Raw genomic sequence first — 25,234 nt, 5'->3', positions numbered from 1 at the left:
CCCGTTCATAGCTTCATGATCTAACCTGTTCATAACCTCATAACATCTTACCGTGCACAGGTTCATGATCTAACCTGTTTATAGCCCCATTACCTAAACTTTTCATGGCTCATGACCTAACCTATTCATAACTTTACAAGCTAATGTTTTCATAGTTGCTTAATCTAAAAAAAATCATGGTGCCATGATGCCATTCATTGTAGCTATTAGATCTAACCTGTCCATAGCTTAATAATCAAACCTTATTTTCATAGCTCTGTAATCTAAATTCTTCATAGCTCCGTGATCTAACCTTCCCATAGCTCCATGATGTAACCTCCTCTTAGTTTTGTGACCTTACTTCCTCATAACTCCATGATCTAACCTCCTCTTAGCTCCATGATCTCAGCCCTATATTATGTTAATAGGTCAAGAGGTCAAGAGGCTTTTATTGTCATTACATCTGAGTACAGGTACACAGTGTGATGAAATTACGTTCCTCCGGAACCATGGTGCAACATAGAACAACAAGCAATGGACAACATAAAGTGCAGGAGTGACGACAGTGCAACATAAAATTATAAAATTCTAACACTAAATAACAATAAATACAATAAATACAAAGGACGAGACAATTTAAAGACAGGACAGTGCAGTACCGATACGGTATAATAAAGTGTATAGTGGGGATAAGGTGCAGAGATGTGTGACATACTGTAACATATAGAACATATATAATCACAGCAGTTACTGAGGTAGAGTTTATAGTTTTTTAGAGTGCAGCAAATAAAGTCATGTCAGCCTCTGTTTGCTGACTGGGTGTGTGTGTGGGTGAAGTTCAGTTCTTGTGAGTGTAAAGGGGGGGGGGGGTGTACAGTTTAGTTTTGTGTGAGTGTGTTGGGTGAGTGGTGGGTGGGGTGGGGGTTCAGTTCTGTCTCTGTGCGTTGAGAAGTCTGACTGCCTGGTGGATGAAGCTGTTGCAGAGTCTAGTAGTGGAGGCTCGGATGCTCCTGTATCTTCTGCCGGACGGCATCAGACCGAAGAGTCCGTGTGAGGGATGGGTGGGGTCGTCCACAATGCTGGTGGCTTTGCGGATGCAGCGTGTGGTGTAGATCTCGGCGATGGAGGGAAGAGAGACTCCGATGATTTTCTCAGCTGTCCGCACTATCCGCTGTAGGGTCTTGCGGTCTGAGGTGTTGCAATTCCCAAACCAGACGGTAATGCAGGTGCTCAGGATGCTTTCTACAGTCCCTCTGTAGAACATGGTGATGGGGGGTGGGAGATGTGCTTTCCTCAGTCTCCGCAGGAAGTAGAGGCGCTGCTGGGCTTTCTTGGTTATGGAGCTGGTGTTGAGGGACCAGGTGAGGTTCTCTGCAATGTGAACACCGAGGAACTTGGTGTTATCCACAATTTCCACAGCAGAGCCGTTGATGTTCAGCGGGTGGTGGACACCTGGAGCTCTCCTGAAGTCAACAACCATCTCCTTGGTTTTATCCACGTTAAGAGATAGGTTGTTGGTTCTGCACCAGTCCGTCAGCCACTGCACCTCCTCTCTGTATGCTGACTCGTCGTTCTTGCTGATGAGGCCAACTACAGTTGTGTCATCAGCGAACTTGATGATGTGGTTTGAGCTGTACTTTGCAGTACAGTCATGAGTCAGCAGAGTGAACAGCAGTGGGCTGAGCACACAGCCCTGGGGGGCGCCAGTGCTCAGTATGGTGGTGCTGGAGGTGTTGTTTCCAATCCTGACTGATTGTGGTCTCTCAGTCAGGAAGTCTAAAACCCAGTTGCAGAGGGAGGAGTTCAGGCCCAGCAAGCTCAGTTTTCCGATCAGATGCTGAGGGATGATGGTGTTGAATGCTGAACTGAAGTTGATGAACAGCATTCGAACATAGCAGTCTTTGTTGTCCAGGTGGGTGAGAGCCAGGTGGAGCGCAGTAGAGATGGCATCGTCTGTTGATCTGTTTGGACGATACGCAAACTGCAGAGGGTCCAGTGAGGACGGGAGCTGGTTTTTGATGTGCCTCATGACCAGCTTCTCAAAGCACTTCATGATGATGGGAGTAAGTGCAATGGGACGGTAGTCATTAAGGCAGGACACTTGAGACTTCTTCGGCACAGGGACGATGGTGGTCGTCTTGAAGCACGTCGGCACGATTGCAGTACTCAGAGAGATGTTGAAAATGTCCGTGAGAACATCCGTGAGTTGTTCTGCACATCCTCTGAGCACTCTGCCAGGTATGCTGTCTGGTCCTGGGGCTTTCCGTGGGTTGACTCTGAGTAGAGTTTTCCGCACATCAGCTGAGGACAGGCACAGTACCTGATCGTTTGGAGGAGGTGTAGTCTTCCATGCTGTCGTGTAGTTCTGTGCTTCGAACCTTGCGTAGAAGGAGTTCAGTGCATCTGGAAGGGAGGCATCACTGTTACAAGCAGGGGGGGTGACTTGTAGTTGGTGATGGTCTGGATGCCCTGCCACATGCGCCGAGTGTCAGTAGTGTCCTGGAAGTGGGCGTGGATTTTCTTTGCGTAGGTGCGCTTTGCCTCCCCGGGAGAGCTTGGCTCTAGCTGTTCGGAGGCCAGCCCTGTCCCCTGACTTAAAGGCCTTGTCTCGGGATCTCAGCAGCACACGCACCTCTGCAGTCATCCACGGCTTCTGGTTGGGGCGGGTTGTGATGGTTTTGGAGACAGTAACATCCTCAATGCACTTGCTGATGTAGCCAGTCACTGAGTCTGTGTACTCCTCCAGGTTGATGGAGTCATCAGAGGTAGCAGCTTCTCTGAACATGTCCCAGTCAGTGTGCTCAAAACAGTCCTGAAGAGCAGAGATGGCTCCTGGAGGCCAGGTTGTAACTTGCTTCTTTTCTGATTTGGCACGTCTGATGAGCTGTCTGTATGCTGGGATGAGCATGACAGTGATATGATCAGAGTAGCCGTAGTGGGGGCGGGGCTCTGCTCTGTACGAACCGGGAATGTTAGTATACACACAATCGAGCAGGTTAGCTCCACGGGTTGGAAAATCCACATGTTGGTGAAAGCTGGGCAGCAGAGCCTTCAGATTACTGTGATTGAAATCACCAGCAACAATAAACAGTCCGTCGGGGTGTGAGTTCTGGAGTTTGGAGATAACAGTGTACAGTTCTTGCAGAGCGTTAGCATTAGCACCGTTAGCATTAGCACTGGGTGCTACATACACTGCTATTATGTACACGCTGCTAAGCTCTCTGGGCAGGTAGAATGGCCTGGCTCTGACTACAGCAAACTCCACCAGCGGCGAGCAGTAGCTGGAGATCAGCGCAGCGTTGTTACACCATGCTGTGTTGATGTAAACACACACCCCACCTCCACGTACCTTGCCCGAGAGGCCGGCGTCGCGGTCCGCGCGGTAGCATAGCATGCCGCTCACCTCAATCGCGGAGTCCGGGATGGAGTTCGTTAACCACGTCTCCGTGAAAAAGAACACACAGCAGTCTCTGAACTCGCGCTGGGATGTCCGCTGGAGCCGGAGATAGTCAATCTTGTTCGGCAGGGAGCAAACGTTGGAGAGAAGGAGAGATGGAACCGCTGGCCGGCTGGAGTTAGCCATTAGCTTAGCGCGGACACCGGCTCTCTTACCGCGCTTTCGGCTCCTCGCGCAACGCTTGCGGAGAGACCGCTTCCGGATAGCAGGCTCAGGAAACGCCGCGGATCTTAGCAGGCCTAGCACGCGTAGCTCCGCTCGTAGACCGTCTGTAAGTACAGATTTTTGTTGATTTTGCAGGTCTAGCAGGGTCTGTCGGTCGTAAGTTGTTTCCATAGCGAACTTTTGCATGATTGCGAGTTCAGATCGGATTATTTACACAGAAAAACAAACAAAAGCACCGTGTTTTGCTTCCGGAGTAGCCGCTGCGACTGCTCGCGCCGCCGACAGGAAGTTATTCCTGCAAGTTAATAAGGTCCTGCAACCAGTGACCCTACTTTTTCTAAATGCACAAACCAGCACGATAATGCTCATTCACATACTGCTGCCATCTCAAGATCTTCCCTAGAAGATCCAGAAGCTATCCATAGCCAGACCTAAGCCAGAATAAAAACTGTGGGATGCTGAAGTGATTGGACGCTATTTGCTATTAACAATCCACCCCTAACGCAAAATCTGCAGGAATATTCAGGACACCATTAGAAACCTCTACAACTCAAGGATTCAAGGCAATGCCAGACGTCTGGCATGTTGCTTTACATATATTTTCCACACTAGTTATGTGTGTGTAGGCCAATAAATATTGCTCACATCTGTTTTTAATAAATATTGTACCTGTAAACATGTATCTGCATCCCACATAAAACTCCCACAAGTCCCACATTTCCTTCTGGATGCAAATATATTTGTTATGATGAGCGTATATCCAGCTCTGGAAAAAATTAGCAGACCCCTTCAGTTTCTGGATCAGTTTCTCTGATTTTGCTATTTATAGGTAGATGTTTGAGTAAAATCAACATTGTTGTTTTATTCTACAAACTACAGACAACATTTCTATTTTTATATATTAAAAATATTGTCATTTAGGGTATTTATTTGCAGAAAATAAGAAATGGCTGAGACGCAGAGCTTTCAGACCTCAAATAATGCAAAGAAAACAAGTTCATATTCATAAAGTTTCAAGAGTTCAGAAATCAATATGTGGTGGAATAACCCTGTTTTTTAAACACAGTTTTTTATATATCTTGGCATGTTCTCCTCCACCGGTCTTACACACTGCTTTTGGATAAATTTATGCCACTCCTGGTGCAAAAATTCAAGCAGCTCAGCTTGGTTTTATGGCTTGTGATCATCCATCTTAATCTTGATTATATTCCAGAGGTTTTCAATTTGGTAAAATCAAAGAAACCCGTAATTTTAAGCGGTTAAATTATTTTTCCAGAGCTGTATACAGGTGTGTCAAAAGTTGCAGGAATGGCAGGAACAAAATGGAAAATGACATATGTGAATACCCCAGGAACTAATGAGTGAGAAGGCCTATCGTTTAGGCTATAGGCTATAGTTTCTGAAATAAAAGGGTGTCCTGCAAGTAAGTGACTTTATATACAGTCACTGTCATAAAAAAAATACCAAAAACATTTACAGGAGGACAGGCTCTGCAGTTCTTAGCAATTAGAATTAGACCTATCTGATTATATTTTGTTTTACTCTTAACTCTTTAAAAATTCAGTTTTTAAAGAAGCATAAAAGAATGTACACCTACAACATTTACACGCACTCATTTCTTAGCAAAAAACACAGGGCAGAACGTGTGTATACTGTTCTCTGTGACATCTGGGGAGAGTTAGCAGGGTTCTCATACACGCTGCAACCTCTTACAGTATGCTATGAGGTCATCAGGTCTGAGCATAATTCGGCAGGCAATTAATCAGCAGGGGCTGCTGCAGACCCTCAGATTAACATGCTTTAAAAGCTTTCTGACAAAAGGTTCACCCGACAGTTTGGGGAGTGGAGAGAGAAAGAGAGAGGGAGATCTGGTGTCTTGAGTCCGTCCCTGGTCCGGCAACACATATTCCTGCGAGTATGTAATCGCTAGCTCTGTTTGCCAGAGCCCAGAAAGGAAGTGATTACATTCAACTACAATGCATACTACAACAATGGATTAACAAGCATAAAATTAAAACCTGCTGTGCTTCACATTAGCAAGATACCCATAGGGTCTGAGCTTTGATAACATTTTTTCCCCAAACCAAACATTGCTAAATACACGTCCTGCGCTTTGTTATCGTGTCCCGAGCCCAAGAAAGGGTGTCGACTCACCCTGCTGTTTTTAAGATCTAAAATTACTTACTACCGAACAGTAGTGTAAAGACAAAAACACTCAGGAAAAGGAGTTAAGTTGCATTTTGCTCGTAAGGCTGGGGTTCACACTACATGATTATAGGCCTGATTCCACAGCTTTCCTTTCGGGGGCAAATAATTGTGTCTAAAAAGGATGAAAGATGTTATTTAGGAGCTTGAAGTTTAAATGTTATGCCTCTTAAGCCCCACAACAAATATCTAGCAGGTTTGACATCTGGACCAGTCAGCAACTATAAATCCAGTAAAGTGAAAGATGCAGAAAGTGCAGTGACCAGCTACAATGAGACTCGGGTTAAGAAGAAAGCTATATGTTGCATAACTATGTGTTTGCATATGCACGATGTCTGCTTTGCAAATCCTGCATCCGTTTGAAGAATTTCATTGCAACACATATGCAAGGTGCATTACACCAAAAAAACACTAGGGGCAGTTCAGCACTCAGCAGCATCATTGCAACAGAAAGTTTAGAAACGAAGGCTAATTATGACTGTACGCTTTGTCCTTGCTGCTGTGGCTAGTGGGAGCATCTAGTTAAAGCCTCTAGTAGCATGTAGCATATTGATATATATGTGAACAGTTGGCTACATGCAGTCACAAAGCAGCCGGTTGTCACAATGCAGTCATGCCTTATACATGTATACATTTACCTAACCATTTAAACACAAACCATGTATGGTTCGTTTCTTACCAAAAAAAAAAACATTTTGGAAGAAAAACAAAACATGCCTCATGCATGGCATCACATCAGTTCTCACATGAATTGTTGTGACAAAGCATAATTTTGAAGAGCAGAAACTGCAAAAAACTACCATAAAAAACCATAGCAAGTGAAATTATCTCATTTCAAAGCAATACGTTTACAGTTTTTCTCTGATAAGTGAAATTGTTGTCTTATTAAGTTTTATAAGTGTAAGATTATTTTACTTATTTTAGGACTTATGATCTTATTCAGTCTTGATTTGAATTTAAACCTTATTTAAAGTAATATGAACTCAAAGTGAGCAAAAATAGTCACCAGACAAGTTATTCTGATTCTTGTGAACAAAACATTTAAGCCACAAAATAAGTGTTTTTTACTTGATTTAAGTCTTGCTTTGTTCATTTTGAGACAATGTGATTGCTTATTTTAAGAAATGTTATTAAGAAACATTTGCTCACCCCACTGTCAGATATTTTGCTTCATTTAAGCATTTATGTCTCAATTTACATATATTTTGTCTATCTTTTGCCAAAGGATTTTTTTGCAGGGGATACTTGCCACATGTTCCTTAAAAGTTCTTATATTTTGTTGCCCTGTTTCACTGATCAGTCTTTTAGTATGAATACCACAACTACAAAAAATTGCTGATTACAAGTCCAGACGTTGTCTAGTCAAAGGTACAACAATCTGACATCTCTGAAAAGTTTTGCTTACAGACCAACAAGTTGACCTTATTATGAGGTAATTTTGGGGCCGCCACTCTTTTTTGGCACTCTCTCATTGTTAGCCAAATCAAACACAACCCATGTCTCAGAACACACATTCACGATTAGGCCACTTCAAATAAGGCCTTCAGTACAAGAGGCACAGTGTGGCTCGGCTACAGTGAGAGATGCCAGAGCCAGAGAAATCACTGAGAGGCTCTTTGATGTGTAAGAACAGCATTTGAGAAAATGTGTTTAGAATGCACGTACGTGTCACGTTTACCCTTAATCTATAATCTTGACATCAGTTGCTGTTGTCTTGGACTCACAATACTGTTTGTATTCAGAATTGCTTCAGTCTCTGTCATCTGACAAGCCAAACAATCACCATGGACTGATTAACATTCAAGACACCACCACCTGTCTAGGATTTCCAGGACCTCTAAGCAAGCGTTTGCAGACTGGTGGTAATTTTATGAATTTTATAGGGTGTTTAAAATTCTTATATTAACATAAGCTAGCATAGTTTTCTTAATTGTGGCAACAATAGGTTAACAGGGTGTTAAGTATGGTGTGCATTTTCTGGTGTAATTCTATTATTTTTGAAGAGATATATATATAATTTTGAAACAATTATCTAAACAGTATTTAAATAATTTTGCATTTTTTGTTTGTTTATAATTTGGCAATTTCTTTGGTGGTTTTCTGTGTATTATAATTTATGACAAATGCATGTTCCTTATTCTGAAGGCTGTTTGAGATCTGTGGTAAAGACAATTAATGAATTTTGGGAGATTAGTGACAATTCTTTTGTTATCAGCAGTAGTGGTCTTCCTTGACCTACAAGTCCTTTGGCGATTACTGTATTTTTTAGACTATAATGCGCACTTAAAGATCTTTTAATGTATAAAAAAATGAGTTATGCACTTTTTAAAGGAGTTATGTAACTTTTTAAAGGAGTAATCAGTAATCTGATTACTTTTTCAAAGTAACTATACCATCACTGGTTATTAGAAATACAGTTTGAAATTCCAAAGTTTTAACAATGTCTCTAATTGTTTGTTTTTCAGCCTCATAATTGCTTCTTTGACTTTCACTGCCACATGTTGAATAATGGCAAGTAAATGGCAAGTAAAGACTCGAAAGGTGTTCGAAAGCTTAGAAACAAGCTTGGGTGTCTTGCCTGCACTAATGAAGTAATGGAACACACTGGATTTATCATAAACACCTGTGAAGCCTGTGCTTTTAATTTCAAGCTTCTCGGCTCCAATGACTGAGATCTCATACTCAAGGAATGTGGGCACTCTTGCCACTTGACGTGAAATGGCACACACCTGAGTTTATTTCCGGATTTTTCTCTGATGACTGTCAAAATATGTAGTGTCTCAACACCGAGGAAAGTAATGAGAGAAGCTGGTGTCTAAACTTTCTATATCTGGCAGTTCGGAGGTGATCCAAAACTGGTAAACATATCTTCTGCATACTCTAAAGAATGCCCAACAGTTTCTGGCTGATGATCTAATTTCATCATGAAACAGGCTGATAAAAAGGACAATAAGAGCTGCATATTTGGAATTGATGCATATGCATAGGTTAATATATGATTTTTATTAAACTGTTTGTTGCCCATTCTTTGATCATTCTTGTGTCTGGAATGGGAGTTAGAGGGTGTGTATTAAGTGGGAAGTCCACTTGGAACTTCATGACTTTGAGTTGCATTTGAGAAATGAATCTACTCCCACATGTATTGTTAAAACAACAAGGCAACAAAAGCTGACAATCTGCTTTTGTCTCAGCTTCCTTTTACTTGCTTTGTAGTCTTGTAGTGATGATGGCTTCAGCTACACTCCCAGCAGCACTTACAAGGTTGATTAAATGCAGTACTTGAACAGGGTTCAAGCTTTCAAATGTCTGTAGCCCCACCATAGCTTGGTTTTATATATATATATATATATATATATATATATATATATATATATATATATATATATATATATATATAAGAAATATACAATTGTGTAAATAGCGTAAAACACAAGAATCCTTAAGAGACTAGATTAACCAGTGTGTCTGTGTCTTTATCTTTCAGGTTTTATTATTTGGCTTTATTATATCTTTTATTATTTGGCATACATATCTTACTATATTCTATGAGTGTTTTTTGGGGGGGTGATCAGATTTTAGCTTTATCGCTAATAACGATCAATGCGGAGAGCTAGACGCCACATTAACCTTCCAGGTAAACTTAAGATGAATTATACTTTACTATTCGGATTCAACCATATTAACAACCATGTAAAACTATGCGCATCCAGTGCTAAAAACTTCATGACACTGAATGTGATTTCTTTATCTTTCCAACTGTTCCTGCTTGTATGCAGTATGTATCTGCACTGTTTGCTGTTTTATGTTTTTCTGCAGAGGGGTATCTGGTTAGTGGTGTGAGTTATGAGACACTTTGGTCTTAATTCTAATACAAATACATGATACACCAGACTGGCCTAGCACAATGAGTGGTACAATACTGGCTATAAATAAGTCTCTGCTGTTGTGCACCAGCTCTGTATTTCTATCTAGCAGAAGCTACAATCAATCTTGCAGAGATTCGTTGTAATTCTTAACTCACGAACATGATCTTATTGATTTGGAGGATCAAATGAATTAAATAGAGAAATATAATCTCATTGCAGATTGCAGATTTTAGTATAAGAAATACTGCAAATACTGCATCAGTCTCCACTGCTATGCAGATGACACACAATTGTATGCAGCATCCAAACCAAACCAGCACTTAAACTTAATAAGATTAAAAAGTGTAATTAAAAATGAATTAAATCCAAACGGATACATTTATGTGTGGCCCAAAAGTCAAAGAAGCAGATTATCTGCCTTAATTTATATCATTGATAGCTTCTTTTTTTTACCAGGTAAACCTAATAAAATCCTTATCATGATAAAAGATGCTGCTCCGTTCCTCCACAATATTACTAGAATACCCTTTCTTCATATAAAAAAACTATTTAAATAAGAAAAACATGTTCCTTTCCTTTTATCACATCTAGTTAGACTACATTTAATGCCTTGCTGGCTCGTAAACAAGCTCTAGTTAGCCCAGAATGCAGCAGCCAGAGTCAAGAACCAGAACCAGAACAAGAATGTTTGACCATATTTGTCCAGCATTATCAACACTACATTTACTGCCAGTCAAATTCTTTTTTGATTACAGAATTTGGCTGTTGACATAAATCTCTAAACAGCTCTGCTTCTTAGTACTTGAGTGACCTCATCTCCTGTTGTGAAGAGGCATGCCTCCTTAGATCACAAGATGCTGGCCTCTTATTACAACACAGATTTATGAAAGCTACCACAGAGGAAAGAGCTTTTTTTGTACAATTCCCACATGCTGTGAAATGATCTCACAGTCAGTGTTTAGGACTTTCCTGGGCAGAACTGGTAAAAAAAACTCAACGATTCAAAGTTAACTGCTCATGCTAAAGTTGCAGAAAATAAAAAAATCAGTAGTGTGAATTAAGGGTCACTAGGACAGCTTTTTCTTGCCATAAACAGAATACAATATTCCATATTATTCTATATTACATTTCTGTAATATTGAAAATGTAAATTTTGATTTTGTGGTTTCACAGCTTTTCCTTGTGTCTAAATCATTTCTAATTCACCCTAGTTCAAAATATTCACTATAATTTTCATACTTTAAGACATGGAAACAGACCAGAACATTGACATTCATTGATAGTGCGCCTTATAATACAGTGTGCCCTATAGTCCGTAGAAAAACACAGATGATCAGTTGTCTACAAATTTTGGAAATAGTTCACTTGGAACTTAATGGTAACTTGTATGCCAGGTATTTATACTGTTTTTTGCTTAATTTCTCATCCCACTGACCTTTCCCTCTCCTGTTCCAGCAGGTTGGTGAACTCATCGCTCTTCTTCATGAATTCGCTGTGATTCCTCTTCTCATCCTCCAGCCTACAGAGTGACTGTTTGTGCGCTTGCTCTACCAAGAGCAGTTGTTCCAGCATATGTTTGTATGACTCTCTCTGTTTCTGCACCAACCTGTCCAACTAACACACAAACACACAGAAATGAGAATATTACTGGTGATACACATTGTTTACTGTTGTAGACAAAGAGATGCTTTTCTCAATACTTTTTTTAAGAAATGTAAAATCTTTAAAAAGTACACTCATCAATATATATATTGAGCCACATATACAGAAGCAGTGTGTGATTCATGTGTAATCCAACATGCCACACATCTTTGTATGAGATGGGCATTCAGAAAAGGTAGGACCATGTTGATAAAGTCCTGCAACCAGTGGCCCTACATTTTTTGAAAGCTTGTCCACATACTGCTGCCATCTCAAGAGCTGTTGAGAGAGATATTGTGCCATGGCCAGCTGCATCTTCATGCCTTCTCCATCTTCTTTATGCCACTTGTGCACTTCAAGCAGTTCAGCTTGGTTTGATGATTTGTGATCATCCATCTTCCTCTTGATTATATTCCAGAGGTTTTCAATTTGGTAAAAATCAAAGAAACTTAAGTGGTCTCTTCTTTTTTCCAGAGCTATATATATATATATATATATATATATATATATATATATATATATATATATATATATATATATATATATATATATATAGATACTATTTTGCATTTAAATGAATAAAACTCAACCAAAAACTCATTATAACCAATTATCCTATACATGCTTGTTTCTACCAAAATCTGGGAAAATTGCAACCCACTATTTTTCAACTCATCAACTATTTTTGTTTTAATGTGTACAGCATGGCAGAGTGCTTTATTCTGTCTTAAGAGATTACTGAATACCACTATATATACTAGGTGACTGTCTTCCAGTGCTACAACATCCACATCTAGGCACTTATAATGGTGTACAGAGGTCAGTGTGGACTGGGTTGTGACTCGTGGCTCTTGTGCCCATTATTTAACATTTCGTGACTTGTGACACAATATCACAATAGTCAGTCGCCCTTTCGGTATCAAATAGCTTTGGCACCAGCCTCTGACACCAGTTTGTGGTTTGTCCCTTTTCAGCCTGCTGTCAGCAAGTACTCATTAGTACTTCAGGCCGACCAGAGGACCAACAAGCCTTGCCATTTTGGAAATGCCCCAACCCATTCATCTGGCTATAATGACTTGGCCCTGGTCAAAGTCACTCAGGGTTTACACCTGCTCATTTTTCCCATATCCAACAAACTGACAATGGAATTCGGCTGCTTGCTTATATCCCAGACCTTGAAATGGCATGGTTAAAAGCAGGCTTCCCAGCTGATGTTCCAAATACTCAATTGGTGATAATTCTAGTGAGCCAGCAGGGCAAGCAAGTGCTGTAATCTGTCTGAGACATTCCTTGGAAACGTTTGCTGTGTGTGGGCATAACCCTGCTGAAAATGCTAGTTGGAAACTCTGCCATTAGCGGCAACAAATGCTGCTGCAGGATATTCTGCACAAATCGCTGTGTTGTTAGTGCTCCACATATCAACAGTGTATCATGGCAAAGCAAGGACTGTACATTTTTATATACACTAATTTTTGATCAATGAGTGTATATAATATTTAATTAGGTGTGTTTCTAAGTGTTTTGTGAAATTCTGACCTCCATCATGGGTTTCTCGTAGATGTCTTCCTTCCAGCCACAGCCCTTGCCCTGTATGGCATCTCTCTGCAGTGCCTGGAGCACATTCTGAGGGGTGACAAAGCCGTAATGGGCCTCCAGTAGAGCCAGGTCTATCTTGTCTGCCCTCAGCACTGTGATCACCTCATCTCTGGCCTGAAATGGTAACAAAATTGTTTCACAAAGAGTTTCCACAGTTTAAAATGTTATTAGGGCTGATTTTATGTTGTCTGTCTGATATCTGTCTGTCTGTTATCCCCTTCTACTCCCATGATTTTACCAAATACATTACTTGTTGCCAAGTTGGACACAACCATTTTACATTAATTGAGGTAGTAAAATCAGACATTTGCGTCATTTAGAGAATTTTTTTGCAGAAAATGAGAAATGGCTGAAATAACAAAAAAGATGTAGAGCTTCCAGACCTCAAATAATGCAAAGAAAACAAAGTTCATATTCATAAAGTTTGGTGGAATAACTCTGGTTTTTAAGCACAGTTTTTATGCATCTTGGCATTTTCTCATCCACCAGTCTTACACACTGATTTTGGATAACTTTATGCCTTTACACCTGGTGCAAAAATTTAAGCAGTTCAGCTTGGTTTGATGGCTTGTGAGCATCTATCTTCCTCTTGGTTATATACCAGTGGTTTTCAATTTGGTAAAATCAAAGAAACTGGTGTCTTATTTTTTTTTCCAGAGCTGTATGTAATATTTCATATTATTTTATTGTGCTTTGTTAATGAACTAATTGCTCTGTAGGACCGTTCAGAAACCAACTCAAACTCAGTTCTAATAAAATTGCATCTGTTATGAACTCCAGTTCAGATCTGTTTTCCACTCACCTGTAGCTCTCCCTCCAGCATGCTAAGCAAAAACAGCAGGTCATCACGGGATAGGTCCCTGCCTTTCCCAGACTTTATGTTTTCACTGTTCCAGCTCTGCCTACTGCTGCTGCTGCTGCTGCTGCTGTTCATATGTCTGAACTGTACCCTGGCTTTGTCTTCCAGGGCCTCTCTGTCCAAATGTCGACTAGCTCTTTTACTCCTGGACGAGGGCTCTTTACAGTCCGCTGTTTTTTTGCGTAAACGAGCTTGTACCTGAGATGATTTCACCTCTGCCACATCCTCCAGACTGTTGCTTCGCGAACGCATAGCTGTTTGCCTGTGGAGAAAATAAATGTATTAAAGTCTCTCAAAAGTCTTAAACAAAAGTATTATTTATTTCATAACATCAGTCATCACTGTTAAAATATATATATATATATTTCTGTCAGGCAAAATGAAAGAATTTAGACATATATGGAAGCAGAGCTTTCTGACTTTTATGGTCAGTACAGTATCACCCCTGTTGGCCAATATTTTTTGGGTTATTTTTACCCTTTCTTCCCTGCAAAGGCCTCTATTTGTGTGAGATTCTTGATCCTTTCTTCTTTTAATGATGTTTAGGTCAGTTTTTGGCTGCTCTCAACAAGTTTCTGTAAAGATATTGGTTGGATAACCGGACACTTTTCTTGGCATAGCAGGACAATTTCAATTAAATAATAACTATAAATCCTGGTACAGACGCGTTTTAAGCACAGTTCACGTATATGTATAATTTCTGTCTGGACACAAACATGGTCCAACAGAAAGGTGTGTACCTATATTGTGGTGTTTGTGTTGGGCTGCACTTTTTGTCATATTGAGATACATCATACTGAAGTATCTTACAGTTCGCTTAGGATGGACCTGCGTGTTTTTGATTTTTTTTTTTTGCATTGTATTTTGTATTGAACTTTGTATTTACCAGAGTTTAACCCAATAAACACTTATTTTTTGTTTTTAACAATCTACAATACACCAGAGGCTTCCTTAAGTAAAAGCACATCCATGCTTACTAACCTGAATGCGAAACAAACGATTGCCCTAAAAACTTCTTCTTTTTTTTTTTTTTTACTAAAATAACTACAAAATCACTACAAACTGAGGGGCTTCTGAGTTTACAATATACTCTACTCTCTCTGACATGAGTAAACTACTGAGTAAACCATGTCAATTTCTTGCTGTAAACCGGCCAATCAGAGCAGAGCTTACAAACAAAGGCAAAAAAAAATTATAATTCTAGGGGTGAATTGCAGGCTTGGTATGTGTGTAAATCTACATCTTGTTAAACATGCATACTTTCTAAGTAGGCCTCTCACAATTTTTTTCCCCAGAAATATTTTAATTTAATTATATTATTGTCATTTTTAGACCGAATTATTTGGAAAATTATGCAAATACACATTACCGTTTAAGGAGCAATCATTGTTAAGAATATTTGGACAATACATTTTAAATTCGAAAATTGTTTAAGTATCATTTATAAATGAAACAAATGAAATAGTCAGCTGTTCTTAAACAAAGTTGACATAAAGGTAATTCACATTTATGGGCTCTTCTCACTGAGAAAACACAATGAGCAATACTGTGGTCAGCAAAAATGATTAAGGTCATGGTCATATATTGTATTACAAGTCAGTAATGCAAAATAATGGATAAATGCATTCTAGGGCACAATTTGTAATGTATTACTATATTATATATTAATTTTAGACTTCCTAAGTAATTATGGTGTATAGTTTAGGTTTCTCATGCTGTATACAATATTAATGTTGTAATTAGAACTGAATCAGACCATATACTAGAGTTGTAATCATGTCAAGATCAAGACAAGGACACACTGTGTCTCAGTCAAGACAATGACCAGATTAAGACATTTTTCATTAAATAAAAGACATCGCATAAGAAATATACACATTGGTCAATGTAAATCATTATATATGTTATAGTGTATTTTATCACTACAAAGTGAAAGGCTATGTGCCTTAATTTTGTCAAAACCAATTCAAGAAAACTGACCACTGTACTATAAGTAGCAGTAAAGTAAGGTAACGTTACAGGAAAAGTTTACAGTCTACGGTCACTGATAAGAAACCATTTATTTAAACTATAATGGCTCCCTCTGCTGGCCTCAGTGTGTATGGCACATGGCTAAACTATGTTGCTTAGTTTAAGCCGTGCCCTCCAAATGAATGGCTTTCCCTTCTCCCAACACACCTGATTCAGCTAATCAACTCCTCATCAAGCCCTTTTAAAGTTCCAGAAGGTCTGATAAATGTGCTGGCTAGAGGGTGCCAGGACTAGGATTGAAGAACACTAATCTGAGACTCAGGTGCAACTCATTCCAGGACTGATTGGGCTGTTTGGAGGCCTAAGAGTTTGACCTGCAGTTCGAAAATGTGTGTGGGAGTTTCTCAATAGCAAGAATGCTAATGCTGTCCATACACTACATGACTTTGAAAAGACTCTAAAAGACTTTGAAAAGTCACAGACTAAAGACTGGGCATCACTATTTGCACTATTTGTATAAATTTGCCTTAGTTTTAGATATAATTAATGAAGGATTAAAAGCATTAACATCATTCTTGCAAAATGTGTATTTAATCAACTTATTTGTATCAAAAATAAAGTGCACAATAAGACAAAGCAGTGCAAAATAAAACAATTTCATATATATATATATATATATATATATATATATATATATATATATATATATATATATATATATATACACACAAATTGGAATTCTCACGTTTTTTTTCTTTTACACATGCGCTATTTGCTTCTCTCCGTACCCACAGCTGTGCAAGAAAAAGCAGCAAAAGCAAGCCGCCTGTTGTTTTTTTCTCCTCATTGACCTGAGCATGTACTTCAGACAAGCTGTTTGTTCTCCACTCGAGCAAAGGATCCCCCACATATGAGTTGCTAACACATCCATTTCCCTTGGAAATGGATAAAGCTATCAGTCGTCTCTCAAATATGACGGTTTTTGTTGTTGGTGAAGAAGGCAACGTTAATACACGTTTCAAGGACACATTCGTTTGTATTACACACAGATACAGGTCACTTACATTTGTGAATTTGAACTGTCATGATAGACAAATTTGGATTTGGATTTGAGCAATGTAGCTTGTAATGTGAACGTAGCCTAATAGTGGGCTTTTGTTTTTGGGAAGAACTTTCCTGATAAGTTAAAACATCCACTTTAGTCATGTAGTTGGTATTATCTGCAGCTTGTCTAAGACTACCACGGGACGGTTTACAAGCCTCATGATGCAACTTTACTATGTATTTTCTACACTGTATAATAATATTAAAGACGTGAAAACAATTGAGGGACAAAACAAAAAAAAAGTGTTTGTTCTCCACAATCCCCTGACCTAAACCTGATTAAGTGAGGTAGGTGATTTGAGATGAGCTGGTGTGTCACATCGTGAAGGAAAAAGCAGCCAATTATTGTTCAGCACCTTCGGGAACTCCTTCAAGGTGCTGAGAAAGCCACTGAGATTAAAATCCCAAGAGTGTGTAGATCTGTCATGAAGGCTAAATGTGATACTTGGAAGAACGTAAACACTTTTTGTTTACAAAATAATTCTGCATGTTCCGGAATAGCTTTTATACAGCTTTTATATAGTCTTCAATATTAAATTTAAAGTGTAAAAAAATATAAAAAGAAAGAAAGCCCATTGCATTTGTTTTTACTTAGTGAGTCACCAAATGACGCATCAGTTGCATCAGAAGAACATGTGAATAAAATCTCCTCTTTTTCTTAATGTTTCCAGAGAATACTAACCACAGGCTGACAGAGAATTTATCGGAACTTGAGTTATTACAGTACTGAATTCACTCTGAGTAGTTAGTACTAAAAAAAAGTAATGTAATATGCATATAGGAAATGTTAACATGCACTTAAAATGAAACTAAACATGATAAACCACAAGACTTACTTAAATAAGCCTTTAAATCTAATGTAGACTGTGTTGACCCTATTGGATAGAAGTGCTGGGCGAAGCTAATTCTGCTATAGCAATGCTAACACCACAGTAGTGATGCTAAGACAGGCTGTCAGCTATTGCTGCAGCGATGGTGACAGTGAATCTGGCAGTCTGCTATTAGCAGAGCAGTAGCAGAGATGCACTAAATACTATACAGCCAAAAAGGACTATTGTCTAACAAAATGACCATAAATCTAATGACCATAAGTCTGTGAATTCAATAAAATGGTAATAAAATGTCAAAAATATTTTTTAAAATAATAGCTAGCTAGCTAAAAAAAATTGAGAGTTTTATCTATCTATTAATGTTATACCAAAGGTTTCTAACAAAGGCAAGAAAGATTCCAAAAGAGGTTAAGACTGAGTTTGCTCATTTGTGTTGTCAAGACCAGATTCTCAAGACCAGGGCTGCTAACCGGAGCAGGCTAGTGCTGTTAACCAGGGCTAGACAGTGCTGCTAACTGGGGCTGGCTAGTGCTGCTAACTGGGAATGGCTATTGCTGCTAACCGGGGCTAGATAGTGCTGCTAACTGTGGCTGGCTAAGCTTCTAACCACATCTGGCGCTTACCCTTGAACAAAATATTGGAATTTTAAGCTTACTGTAAAACAGAATTGCTGTACTCACCCAAATAAACAGTTTTCAGGAGAGAAATCTTACAGTTTTGTTTGCACCCCTGCTGCAAGACCTGCTGAATTAGAAGAAAAACATGGCCATACCCTTGTTCACTTCAAGTGTGCTTTCTTACTAGTGCTGCTTAATGCGCCTTATCCATTATGTATGAAAATAGACCAGAAAATAGACATTCATTGATAGTGCCCCCTATAATCCGATGCGCCTTATAGTCAGAAAATTACGGACTATAGATGGATGATTTGAAAGGTTTTTGTGACATGCTGCACATATCAGTTAAGGTATGCCCATATGAAAAAGGCCATCACTCGAAAAGAAAGGCACACTGTAAGACAAGTGACCAAAATTTCTGGAATGCCAGAAATCCCTCCTCGCATCTGACTGCTTATTCGCTGCTCATTTGGGTGTTTAATCGGACATTGCTTCCCCTCTCACACTACACGACAAACGACGCAGGATGAAGCTAAAATTCAGCCCAGTCATAAAATTGCATCCAATCGCATCCAACCTAATCAGGCTTAAAATCGGGCTAAAATCGCACAGTGTCCGCCTGGCTTTAGACGGTACTGCATCAAGCTAATAGCTAATATAACCACATGGGCAAGGGATTACTTTGGAAAACCTTTGTCATGCATAACAGTATGAGTTACATTCATATTTTTCCATTAAACAAAGTGGAACTGTGTATTGTGGACAGACGAATCAGTTTTCCAATTCTTTTCAGGAAGAAATTGACTCTGTTTGCAGCAAGTCTAAAGGCCAGGTAGGCAGGATCCATCATGCTATGGAGGAGTGTCAGACTTCTATTGTATCACAATAATGCAAAAAAGTACATCTTTGAGCAACATATGTTGGCTATATAAAAAAAACATATTTTTCAGGGACGTCCATGCACTTTTCAAAAAGGCGATGCAAAACTATGCTGCACACATTGCAAAAACAGAAGAAGGCTGCAAAAGAAGGTGATGTGTGAAAACATAAACTCACACTGTGCAAGAGTTCAAAATGCATTGACTTATTTATATATTATATTGATATGATATCTTGTTTGTATGAGTAACTTTTGAACAAAATAAAAATAAGAGGTAAAATTAAAATTAGTTTGATGGCCTGGTTGGAACATTAGCTGCTGATCAATATAAATAGAGCCCTTTTCCTAGAGCCTACTCAGTGGCATTCTGCCAGGAAACTAGATCCTTGGTCTAAAACAGAAATCCCCCGCCCCATGAGGAAAGGCATGTGGATCACACTTGCCCTTGATGCCCTTCCTATACTCTGTGCTGTGCAGAAGGGGTGGAAAAGTACAGAGACACTATACTGGCAAAAATCTGCAATTAAAAATGTACTTAAATAAAAGTAAAAAAAAAAAAAATTCAATTTAAATATACTTAGCGTAGGTTAAAAAAAATATGAATAAACTAAAGGAGCATTGCCTGTGAATAAACAGAATTAATAGGGGTAGGGGGGCTGTCTCCACTCACCCCCTTCACTCCTTCCCTCTAGACCAAATGCAATCCCTGATTCCAAGGCTGGTCTACATAACATCTTAGAAGCCCCATGAGAAATGAGACGTGTCCCTATACAAAAGTATAAGAACAGGTGTCTCTTCCTCTCGGCTATGGACATGCTGAGGCCTATTGCACATCAGTCCCATGCCGGACTATCTCCCCGCCTCTTGACATGCCCACCATGGATCACAGAAGGCCCTTTTTATGGCACCTGCCAACATCTCGCTTTCATAGGCAGGATTCCCTCTAGCCATCATCTCAGCAGGTCCCTGGCTGACAAACATTTGAGCCACTCAAAAGAGGATATGTCATTTCTGCAAAGACTGAATAACATCCTTTACAACGACATCAGAATATGCATTATATCTCAACATAGGTCAGGGGGTTTATAGGGGTTAAATTTACATGGTGTAAAAAACAAATACAACAGAAACTCAAAACTCAAAGCTTACAGATGTATCTCAGGCAAACATGTAAATGATTACAGGTGTGGTCTGATTAGACACTGAGTCTTGCCACAAAAGGGCATAAACGTGGTTTCCCACTGCCTTTAAAAAGGCTTGACAAATTTCGGGTAGTGTACCACTTGGTGAGAGATCATTGACTGCTAGACATGTCTTCATGAAGCCCTCAAATACATTTTGTCCAGATGACAGACCTTAAAATAGATGCATCATTGAACTAACTATCACCATCTTGGCTCAGCAAGCCATTGTTGTGATCAAGAAACTTGTATTGCTATGGACTGGAACTGTATTTTATTGTCTAGTGGCGAATCCAGTTCTCTCAGGCATCATGATGAACGCTTCAGTCCTGTCTTTGCTGTGGAGTGACACACTCCCACAACTGCTGGTGTGATAATCTAGGGAGCTATCATATATAACACAGTCAGTCACCCTTAGTAGTGATATGAGGGACACTAACAGCTCAATGATACTATATTTGCAGGACATACTGTGATCATATGTGTTCCCTCTAATAGCAGGGCTTCCAACTGGCATTTTCAGCAGGATAATGCTCACTCACACACAGCATGGGTTTCCCAGGAATGTATTTGCCAGACTGCAACACTTTATGGCCAATCAAGCATTTTTTGGGCCAGCCGTCACGTCATATTGTCATCACTTTCATATATTAACATTAAAAACCGGTGTCCTTAGCACATCAGCCATTATTGCAGCATTAAAGAAGCAATCCCTCAAACCACAGCTGAACAAATTCAGGTTTATCAGTTCAGCTAATGACCTGCAAAGCAAAAGGTGTGTTTTTTAGACCCACATCAATGCGCTACATCAGGAAATTAAATGACAGATTTGGTGTATGAGAAGAAATGAAACTAAGAAAAACAAACATTACTTCAAGCCAGGCAATGCAAAATATTAATATTGTAAAAATTGTACCGTATTTATGGACTGTAAGATGCACCGTATTGGTTAGTGGCTAATGTTAATACTGCTCCAGCCTCGGTGCTTGACAAACTTCCCTAAAACTCCTATATAACGCTGTACTTCAGCAGAGTGGCTTTACTGATCCATAATACCTGAATGGTAAAATTTATACACAAGGTGCACTGGATTATAAGGTGCACTGACGATTTTTGGGAAAATTTAAGGATTTTAAGTCCATTTTTAAGTGTGAAAAATACTCTGATTGAGACTAATAATAGACAACAATGAAACTTTTATGGCAAGAATTAAATAAAGCCTTATTAGAATAGTCATGTTCTAAAGCTCTTCACATACTTGTCATTACAATCACTTAGAAGAGACTTAGAGTTGGGCCAAAGTTAGAAACACACACATGCTAAATTTGTGTCACAGTGAAAGAAGATATGCAGGGAAGAGATGTTTTGTCTCTCTGGACTCTGTGATGAATTAATCTAAATTAATCACATTCATCATCAAAGTATTTTAAGCTGTACAATTCAGATTAATTTTAGATTATTAGCCAATTAATGAATGAATAAATGAATAACTGGCAACTGACATAAAAGCTTCCTGACATGAGTATCAGTAGGTAACTGATGCTGTAAATACTGTATATCTCTTTCGATCCCAGATCATTTTTTTATAGTGTGATGCAGCTTTTTTTAATTTTAAAAATTACAAAAGAATATATATAAGACGGCCACATAGGCCTGATGTTATTTTCAGGAGATTCTAGGCACCTAAAATATCTTTTAAAGAGTAACTACACTAATTTTTACATTAATAGCTAAAATATGTTGCTCAGTAATAATAAATCATTAAAAAATATTATACCAACCCTGTTTAAAATGCTTAAAAATGAGATGCAAATAATAACAGAATTTAGATATCTGACCATCACTGCTAAAGGCTAATTGGTAATGCTAACTGATTTTTTAGTTAAATTTATCGCTCTTTCTTGAAAACAGATTGATTATACCGTGCTGGTTAAATTAATAAGTTTTGTGGTATAATATAATATGTGGATTATGCTTTTGGTTCACTTGAATCCTATGTTATTGGACTGTAAGTTCTTTTTTTTTTTTTTTTTTACTTTATTAACTCAATTTTAACGAAATTAACTGTTATCTTAAAGTTTCAGAACCCAATTTATTCTGGGCACGTAAAACTACTTTAACTGGGACACTTTAAACTATGACCAATCAAGCAGTGATGCGGAAAACATTCTGCTTGCAGGTCGTGGGAGGTGCAGCAAGAAATAATTAGTATCAAAATAAGCACGGCTAGTTGAGGGCAAATTTGTATATAATGTTTGCATTAATGTGCAGGCGAACATTGAAAATCAGTTATTAAAAAAATTTATTCTTTCTTAGATACACTGATAGAATTCTGCAGGACAAATGAACTCATGAGAACGATAACAAACAAAACAAATAATTAAATAGAATGTCAAAGGTGACAAAAGGTAAATGTGGGCTGGTATGCTGGTATGCAAGGACTTGCCCACGTCAGAAAAATTGCGTGGATGGGTACAGGCAGGGGTGATGAGTTTGCAGGCATTGGCGAGCTTGACACATGGATTAACCAGGCAAGTGTCGACATTAAAGTCAAGACCATGCAGACCTCTAGCTGGGTGACCAATTTAGGTATTGCGATAATGGCAATAGGAAATTTCATCCAAAAAGTTCATCCAAGCATTGCAGCAACATTTATCGTTAACTATAAACCATTCAAGCACTTAGACAAAACTAAATAGAATATTAACAACAATATTTAACCTACATCTTTCTCCTTATCTTGCTTAGCAGTTCCAAATAATAAAACATGGCTATGATATTGCATGCTTACACATGCATTATCTTTTTAAAACAATCAAATTGCTTTCAGAAAGATAATCAATGTTTGAGAGACAACTTTTAACAAGCTAATTGCTTGTTAATGTATGTCTGAGATACACAGCTTGTAATAACATAACATTTTATTACAGAGGTGCATATAACAGGTTACCAAACCCTGTAGAAAGTCTGGTTCAGTCCTCCCAAAAGTACATGGGCCATTCCATAGAATGGGTGCCATTTACTTGTTGTAACTCTTCCAAATTAAACTTTTTTTTAATCTTTTATCTTAACTCTGAATCTAATAACATATATATTTAACTAATCAAAACATGTACTGATCAAACTCAGGCAGCATTACTTATTTTTTTTACAAGGTTTTTAAGCCGAAGATGATTATAAAACTCATATGACATTTAAAAAGCATTTTTAAAAGCAAGTCCACTAAATCCTCTTAATATTCTCTTAAGAAAGTCTTTATTTTAAAGAAATGGTTGACTGCATGTTCAAATAATTTATATTTATGACAAAAAAAAATAATTCCTGTTCCTGGGATTCATTCCTGTTATATTTATGTTTTAAGTAACAGAAATAAAAGTAACAGGAATTAAATTTTAGCATAGAATTAGCAAAAACATAAAAAATAGTTAAATGGCGGTTGAGCTAGTAGCATGAGGACACTGAGCATATCCTAGTGATTTTCCCAAAATTTGTATTTTAAAAATAAACAAATAACATCTAAAATTTATTTAGGTAACAGTAGAGTGTTGAGTTTGACCTTCTCAGTCATAGTTAGGATAAGATTAAATATACAGAAAAAATAATGAGGTAACTTCTTTTTGGTCTTTCCATGATCTTCAGAAGAACCAGCTGATGTAACTTCCTGTTGTAGATGAGACTTGTAGAATGTTCCAGATGTTTCAGATGGGGTAATGTGTTACCGTAACGGGAATGAATAAAATCCAGGGACACAACTAAAATGTGTACTTTAACTTAAATAGTATGGATTTATTATGAGAAAAAATTATATTTGATGGTAAAGTTTATAGTTAGAAAGTGGAGACAGGTAACAAATGCTATTTTAAAATTATTTTGTGTGCATGTAATTTCCTTTGGACAGAAATGGCACAGATTTGGTGGAATAGCCCACATGTTTTTGTTTGAGTATGATGGTTCAGCTAGTCTTCAAGCATGATCAACCTGACCAAGCTAGACAACCAGTATGACCTAGCTTGACCATACAGGCTAAACAGCATGACCAGCATCACTTTTTGGATTTAAACTGATGACATTTAGATGTCACTGTTATCTTGAGTGACCTACAAGGTTAATCATATTACAAAGGTGAGCCTATGTAATGTTAGGAGTTTTGCCCAAGGATTCCCACGTGGCGTGGATGACCACGCTGGTCAACCAGCATGTACTGTATAAGCATGACTAAAATCAAATGTGAAGTACACTATGCTGGTTAAAAGTTGTCTGCAGATTTATCATGAAGATATGTCAAAGCAATTACGATATAAATCTTGGTTGAACCAGGTTGGCTCTGAAAATATTTAACTTCTTAACATAAAGTCTTAAAAATAAAAAGGACCACTTATTGAGAACATATGGAATCAATCAGTCACAACTTAATCTGCATTTTCACCTGGTTCAGAGGCTCTGGCGCAAAATCCAGCAATTTGTAATATCTGTGTTTCACATGTTTCAATTTATGTTAATATAGTTTTGACATGATCATGAACAATTTTACAATCTGTGTTGTTCTGCTCATGCATTTATTAGTGTTTAAATATTTTGCAGCTGCTTGTGTGCATATCTCTGTTAGCCTTACCTTTTTGGAGAGCTGCAAATAATTTCCAGCAGCTAGTTGTGGTAAACCGTGGACACACGGTGGACACTGCAGAAATGTTATCCAGAATGAAGTCTTAATGAACCCCTCTTACCATGTCCCCTTCTGCTTTAGTGTTCCTTTCTTCCCTCCTAAGTTAGACTGTAATTCTCTCTGAAAGATCTAGCAAGGGAAAAGGCGTGTGAATGTGGGGAGGTTGCAGGGGGCAATGAAGGGGGTGGGCAGATTCCTGCTGGTTATTGGAGTCAGTGGG

The 25,234-nt window shown here is 38.5% G+C and overlaps 1 protein-coding gene across 1 annotated transcript in view; it reads right to left on the bottom strand.

Annotated features, from left to right (window-relative positions):
• Positions 1–25,198, bottom strand: part of filip1l (filamin A interacting protein 1-like) — a 54,649-nt gene extending 29,451 nt beyond the window's left edge. Inside the window, exons 1-4 of the mRNA XM_007244951.4 lie at positions 24,964–25,198; positions 13,712–14,030; positions 12,850–13,023; positions 11,108–11,286 (exon numbers count right to left, since the gene is read on the bottom strand). Of these exons, the coding sequence (XP_007245013.3) occupies positions 11,108–11,286; positions 12,850–13,023; positions 13,712–14,020 (662 nt within the window). The 5' untranslated portion in view covers positions 14,021–14,030; positions 24,964–25,198. The remainder of the gene's footprint in view (positions 1–11,107; positions 11,287–12,849; positions 13,024–13,711; positions 14,031–24,963) is intronic.
• Positions 25,199–25,234: the final 36 nt, after the last annotated feature.

Source organism: Astyanax mexicanus, chromosome 23 (assembly GCF_023375975.1).
Source record: "Astyanax mexicanus isolate ESR-SI-001 chromosome 23, AstMex3_surface, whole genome shotgun sequence".
Classification (NCBI taxonomy): Eukaryota; Metazoa; Chordata; class Actinopteri; order Characiformes; family Acestrorhamphidae; genus Astyanax; species Astyanax mexicanus.
This window is presented reverse-complemented; position numbering and strand designations above follow the sequence as displayed.